Here is a 6,688-nt window from a genome sequence, read left to right on the forward strand (position 1 = left end):
GACTCAAGACATTAGAAAAACTATTTTCATCACCTCCATTTTCTTTCACTCATACCCAAAAGGGCAACAAACATGGATCTCAACTGGCTACGTTGAAATAACTATGGCAGGAGTACGCATTGTTGAGTTGAGGTGGTCCGAGTAAAAGGTTATTGTTGACAATAGAGCTCATCTGACCTATTTACGAATACAATCCTTTACGAAATTATACTCCACACTTTTCTTGAGGAGCACGACTAAATCAATGCGGGACCATGAGTCAAGGCATCGAAGGAAAAAGCCTTAGCGGCTACAATCGGCTTCACCCAGCTTTTAGAAGGGGCATTCATATATGATTTTTTCTTATTAATTGGTAGAAGCAGTATTTTTAAATATTTATATATAGATTTGGATACATGTAAGACATGGGTATGAAGTAGAGATGAACTTTTTTTATTAATGACATAATTCTATCTATTAAAATGACATCCATATTTTAAGACTATCATTTAGTATGTCGGCTGTTAACATCTATGGTCTACTCCATCTGTCCCAAAAACAAACCCACTTCTTCTATATTCAAACCCAGAAATGGGTGTCCATATTCAAACCCAAAAGTTGGTCTTATAATGAATATGGTGAGATAGGGCTTCTTTTAGTATTCTTTTTATAAACAGTAAATAAATTGCGCACGCGCGGGCTTTCTTCCTAGTTACCAGTAAATTAGGGCTTCGACGCAGGAATCCAAGATCACATGAGTTATCCAAAGAAATCGCCAGCTTTTGCTATGGTCTCATCAGGTATACCTACCAACGAATCTTGCTGGGGCAGAATGTGGCAAGTACATCCACATTGTGCCTCCTGTTTAGGAGGTGTACCTTATTAATGTTGTTAGTCTAGTAGCAGATACTCGAGTGCAGGTTCGGACTCATATATCAACCACTGCTATTGCATTAAGAGTATTATAGATGATTTGCATCCGTACCTTACATATATGCATGTAATATATCTAAACAGAATGCACACATATATGCATACAAGTTACAGGAAGAAACTGGCACCCATTTAATATTGAGTTAACGAATTGATCACTAGCTATATTAAGATTCTTAATTATCTTACATTTTACAGGAGTGACAGGCCCTGCTAGTCATACAGGGGATTTATACACATTCTTGAGTAAAGGACTAAAGAGTGGTTACGCTGCAGCTTAATTTGCACAGCTTAATTACAAATAGTACATATTCCTAGGGGTCGACATGATAGAGGGTTATTGATGGTACAATGACTAGTTGATTAGTTAATTAGTTACTAATTAACTAACTGATTGACTCATTAAACATGCTCAAACTTCTTCAGAAGTCAGAGCTAGCTTAGCAGGGAAGACTGTCATATAGTATATATGATCCGTCGTCAGTGTACTAATTAAACCCTCGGGCGCATCGCTGACGATGATCGCCGAAGCTTCCACTGCACCAATCGAACAAGGAACTCCATGACCTGGAAATTTTAGAGAAATTTACAGCTCAATTTGTTAGCATTTTCTCGCGCACATCGCCATCGCCAAAATGACGCCATGACTGATTTGAACATGAATGTTATTGTTTACTTAACTAATGTAAAAAAAAACTAATTTGAACATGTCATGCTGGATGTTTACATATATATATAGTTAGAGCGACGCTCCGGTGCTTTCTACTTGTAGTATTATACTACAAGTAGAATTGATCTGAATCGTCGGTTCACAAGGGCATATTAGTACATTACTACTTAGTGATTAGGGGTAATGGTGGTATTTGGGATTTTATCTATTCATCTCGCTAGGCACTCGGCGACTGGACGACGCTTCCATTCGCTGCGGCAAATCCTCCCACCACCGTCGATCTCCTCCTGACGGTAGCCATCTCCACTGCTCGGCAAATCCTCGCGCCGCCGGCAGTCTACTCCGGCGGCCATTCTTTCCCCACTCATTCTCCATTTGTCTCCCCATTTTGCCGCGTGCAAGGGCACCATCCGATACATTCCGGCGGCGGCGGCGCCGACGGCCGTCTCGCCAGTACTTCTTTGTTCACCGGTGCTTGCCTGTTTAGATGTTTTTGCAGCTTCTAGTCAGAGTCTTGCCTGTAATCCTTTTCTATCTGTATTCATTAAGTGCATCCTGGACTGTATAACTTATATATACTAGTTCTAATGCTGCAAAAATAACTTATATGTACTAGTTCTAATGCTGCAAAAATATTGTTCGAGGCAACAGGTGTGCCCATGTCCAATTTTTTTTTCTGGTTGTTAAATCAACATGCTGGTCCAAATCAGATTTTCGCCGTGTTTAGTTCCTAACTTTTACTTGAAACTTCCAACTTTTCTATTACATTAAAACTTTTCTATACACACAAACTTTCAACTTTTCCGTCACATAGTTCCAATTTCAACCAAACTTCTAATTTTGGTGTGAACTAAACAGAGCCTCTATGAGCTCATGAATTGGTGGGGCCTTTTTGAAGTCTGAAGTCTGAACTTGAGCAGTAGCAGTAGCAGTAGCAATAGTATGCTTAGGGTGTGTTTAGTTCACGCTAAAATTGGAAGTTTGATTAAAATTGAAACGATGTGACGGAAAAGTTGGAAGTTTGTGTGTGGGGGAAAGTTTTGATGTGATGAAAAAGTTGGAAGTATGAAGAAAAAGTTAGGAACTAAAACAAGCCTTAATGTGACTTGAAGCAATAAGAAAATAATTCTGTTTGACATTTTTATCTGCAACTTTGCTGAACGAACAAGGAGAAAGGTTTTCTGTTAGTGTTCACCATATAAGGAACAAATTCGATCCTACTTAGCACGTATACTTCATGTACATTGGTCACTTCGCCGCGCTGCCACCGGCGCACGTACATGGAGATGCAATCGAAAGCTGTAGCGAGGGCGACATTAGGCAGGCATGCAGGCGATCTAAGATGGCGAGCACGCATCTAACCACATGTAGCGCCAGCACGAGGAGCTCCACGAAGCCCGAGGCTGGGCATCGTACTGGACCAGCTAGCCCCATGCGGCAGTCCACGCCGGCGAGGTGTGCTGCGAAGTCATGCGAGTTGACGGCGTTGACAAGAGCCAACGCCACAGCTGCCGTGAACACCACGGTCAGGAGCATCGTCACGAACACGTGCGCCCCGGCGTTGGTGTACTTCTATCGAGTGGCGGAGGCGGCGGCAGGGAGGAGATACTCGGCGTCGTCTCCGGATGCAATTTGGGGGAGTTATGCGATTCTCTTTGGCCGACGTGAGGAAAGATTGAGTTGAGTACGGCTAGGGCCAGTGATTGTAAATGATGATTATACCCCTCCACTAATATTTGTTCTTGGACAATAATAGCCATCCACGATTCTACTACCATTAAATAAGGTGGTAGTAGAAATTGATCTAAACCCTTTGATCAAATGAGATTAGTGGTTCAGATTATTTTCTACTATAAGTAGAAAGCACCGGAGTAGAACTCATATAGTTATATATCAAAGACCATGTGTACCTCTGCTGGGTCCTGGAGAGAGTACGAGGCGTCAGTCTCCTTGGCACACTTGGAGACAAGAATTCCCAACCCTTGACCTCTCTTTCTCAACACCTAATAATTAATTAACCCAAAAAAAAACCCAAATTTATACTTTTGAAACGAACAAAAACAGTCGAAATCACCAGCTGCATGTACGTGAAATTAAACATGTATATATTTTTCACCTTGAAAGCATCTTCGTCGGTCCGGTCGTCTCCGATGTACACCGGCAGGACGTCGCGGCGGTCGTCGTCGAATCCTACGAGAGATGGAACGAACAGCAAGCGGACAACCCGTGAGCGATCAGAAGGAGAAGATGTTTTTTCACTGGCGGCGAGAGGAGGAAGACGACGGAGAAAGAAATTGATTGATCTTACCGAGAGATTTCAGCAAGAACTCCACCGCCTTGCCCTTGTCCCACATGATCGACGGCCGGATCTCCAGGACCTGCGTGATCAAGTTCATCGTCGTTAGCCATCGTCGTCGTCAGAGTATCGAGCTCGCCGTTGATTAATTTGGTTGATATGCATCAATTAATCACCTTTCTTCCTTGGGTGAGTTTGAGCTCGGGGTAGTCCCGGAGCACGGCCTTCACTTGCTCTGCCAACGGATTCCATCTCTGCAAGAACACTGGCTGATTAATTATAGTTTGATCTCGAAACTAACCAAGATCGATTAATTATATTGTAATGCAAGAACTGGATTGATTAATTAATCAATTACTAATTACCTTCTCATCGACGCATCTGAAGTGCACGGAGAGGCAGAACTTGTTGTTCTCCACTCTGGCCCCAGGCGTGCTCTTCGTCTTCTCCATCAAAGCCTTGTAAGCCTGTCATTTTTTTTTGTTACAAAAATAAGTGAAAAAAAATTCGTAGCTGGTAAGTTCCTCATGGCTCAACTAACTAAGAATTATTACAGCTAAGACATGTTGATTAGTTAGTTGATTAGCATGTCTAATTAGTTGATTAGTTAGTTAATCACCTTGTTGATCACCGGGAGGAACTCGCGAGCTGGCTGCAAGAGGATCTTGGTGTCTTCTTCCTCCTGGAGAATGGGAGGAGTAGCAGCTAGTAAGTACAAGAATAACAATGGAGTGTGAAGCAAGCAGAAGAAGCAATGATTGCGAATGTGGTGGTGATGGCGATTTGGGTAAGTTGTTGTGTGGATGAAGCGATAAGAGTGCGACAGCTGCTGACGTACGTTGGAGCTGGGGCCCTTGATGTCCATGCCATGGCTGCCGGCGTAGTAGAGCTCCGGGAGGCCGACGAAGCTCTGCACCTTGTCGACGCAGCGCCCGGTCACGATCGCCGCCGGGAAGTGCTCCGCCACGTCGCGCACGGCCGCCCTCATCTGAAGAGAAAGGAGATGTCAGCGTCCGTCGCGCATGGTGTTCGATCGGTTGGTGATCGTGGTGCAGTGGATTGTTAGTATTGACCTCGTCGGACATGAAGGCCATGTCGGGGTCGGCGACGATGGGGGAGAGGGTGCCGTCGTAGTCGAGGAACACGACGACGCGCTTCCCGCTCGCCGCCGCGGCCACCTGCTCGAAGCTGCCCAGCGCCGACGGGTGCTTCCTCTGCTGCGTACAAACGACGACGCGGCTCGAGCTCGATCACAACGCTAGCTAGGCACACACAACCAGAGGAGCGCGAGCGACGACTCACCGTCCACGCGTCGTACTCGGCGTCGACCGCGGCGGCGGCGGGCCGTGTCGGCGACGACGCGCGCATGGCCTCGACGACCCAGCTGGCGCACGGCCTGATAGCTGGCACCGGCGCCACGTGCGCCACCACCGCGGCCTGGTACGCCGCGCCGCCGCCGCCGAGCATGGAGGACGCCGACACGGCCGCGGCGCCACGGCACGCGAAGAGCGGCGCGCGGCCGGATGACCCCGGCATGGCCGCGGCCGCCGCGATGTCCGGCATCACCACGTCCTGGTTCGTCATGGCACGCGCCGCGCCGCCGCCGCCGCCGCCTGGCTGGACTAAGCTAGCTACTACCACTCGAGCCGCGCGCGCCACTAGCGGTGGTGGTGGCCGGAGCGCGCGTGGGCGTGGCGGTTTTGTTTCGGTGCGCGGCGAGGTGGAGAGGCGAAGCGTGGGTACTTATAGGAGGCGAAGGTGACCGATGCCACCGGTATCCCGCGGGCGGTTGTTTGTTGCCATTTGTAACGGAGACTGATCGATCGATAGTGGCAACCAATCATGCATGTCATACTAGCTAGCTAGAGGAGTCCTTTGTCTGTACCATAAAAAATTAATCTAAAATAAGATAGAATATTCCGTAGTAAAATTAAAAATCTAAACAAAAATCTGAAAACATTTCATCTTTTCTAGGTTACTTTTTATGGGATAAAGGGAATAGAGGCCTAGAACTAATTCGTTCATGCTAGTTCGGTCATACTTGTAGATTGTTAGGATATAAATATTATATAATCCGTAGGTACTTATATGGGAAACTATTTTAATACCATGATATTATGATTTGTAGATATAGTATAACCATGTTCCGAGTACATCTCGTAAAACCTAAGATATTATTTGATTTGGTTGTATAAAGGTTTGGCACGTTGTCGTCATATATAATTTTTTGACACATCGTATATAACCATGGTACTGTAATATCATTTTAAGGGAAGAAAATTAAATAGAGGGGGGGTAAAACACCTATATAATGCAATATGTTTAAAGGGGGTTAGTTATGTTTAAAGGGGGTTAGTTGTAGGTAGACCAAATTAAATCGTTGGACTGGCCCAAAGAAATTCTCACGTCTACATCAGGGGTTGTATTTGTTTTTGTTTTTATTACTAGTATTATTTTCTCCTCTTGCCTGGTCGGTCGGTTCAGCAGCAGGAGGCAAGATCATGGTCAAGTCCGTCAACCGTTTTGATTTAGGCGTGTCTATAGTTGCTTGTAAGCATATAAAATGGGATTGGTAGTTACTCGGTAACTACTGGTTAATTACACTTGGTACAATTAATAATTTGACATTATTGGAGCAAATTAAGCTGGGATCTGCCTGCCCTGACAGCCGTCATTAATTTGGAGGCTAGCTAGTTGCTGACTGTGAGATTAAGACCGTTCTGATACGTGCTTTTCTAGATTGTGTGCTCCGACCAACGTGTCTGATTCCTGGAAAGTTTAGGCTGAGAAAAACACGGGGCACAAATTTG

At 45.4% G+C, this 6,688-nt stretch overlaps 1 protein-coding gene across 5 annotated transcripts; it reads right to left on the reverse strand.

Annotated features, from left to right (window-relative positions):
- Nucleotides 1–946: 946 nt before the first annotated feature.
- On the reverse strand, nucleotides 947–5,616 carry LOC4340524 (probable trehalose-phosphate phosphatase 8). 5 transcript variants are annotated; one of them, XM_026026015.2, is made up of 10 exons: nucleotides 5,181–5,589; nucleotides 4,952–5,092; nucleotides 4,717–4,866; nucleotides 4,498–4,560; nucleotides 4,244–4,345; nucleotides 4,055–4,132; nucleotides 3,891–3,960; nucleotides 3,699–3,772; nucleotides 3,493–3,585; nucleotides 947–1,479 (listed from the first exon to the last, which is right to left on the reverse strand). In XM_026026015.2, exons 1-10 carry the CDS (start codon nucleotides 5,460–5,462, stop codon nucleotides 1,405–1,407), a joined length of 1,128 nt encoding a protein of 375 aa, XP_025881800.1. In that variant the 5' UTR covers nucleotides 5,463–5,589; the 3' UTR covers nucleotides 947–1,404. The 5 variants fall into 5 exon arrangements, with proteins under 5 accessions (XP_025881800.1, NP_001408380.1, XP_015642031.2 ...); NM_001421451.1 differs by having other exon boundaries at nucleotides 1,049–1,479; nucleotides 4,952–5,095; nucleotides 5,181–5,614; XM_015786545.3 differs by lacking the exon at nucleotides 947–1,479 and adding an exon at nucleotides 1,561–2,061 and having other exon boundaries at nucleotides 4,952–5,095.
- Between the last annotated feature and the right edge of the window lie 1,072 nt (nucleotides 5,617–6,688).

The sequence above is a fragment of the Oryza sativa genome, chromosome 6, assembly GCF_034140825.1.
Source record: "Oryza sativa Japonica Group chromosome 6, ASM3414082v1".
In the NCBI taxonomy this organism is placed as follows: Eukaryota; Viridiplantae; Streptophyta; class Magnoliopsida; order Poales; family Poaceae; genus Oryza; species Oryza sativa.

What these genes read in the sequence shown, in the direction of transcription:
- LOC4340524 (NM_001421452.1), bottom strand. Translation starts at nt 5,462, where the DNA reads ATGACGAACCAGGACGTGGTGATGCCGGACATCGCGGCGGCCGCGGCC. An exon ending in CCGAGTACGACGCGTGGACG is followed by an intron (nt 5,096 to 5,180) that starts GTGAGTCGTCGC and finishes GTTTGTACGCAG; the next exon opens with CAGAGGAAGCACCCGTCGGC. An exon ending in TCAGATGCGTCGATGAGAAG is followed by an intron (nt 4,133 to 4,243) that starts GTAATTAGTAAT and finishes GTGTTCTTGCAG; the next exon opens with AGATGGAATCCGTTGGCAGA.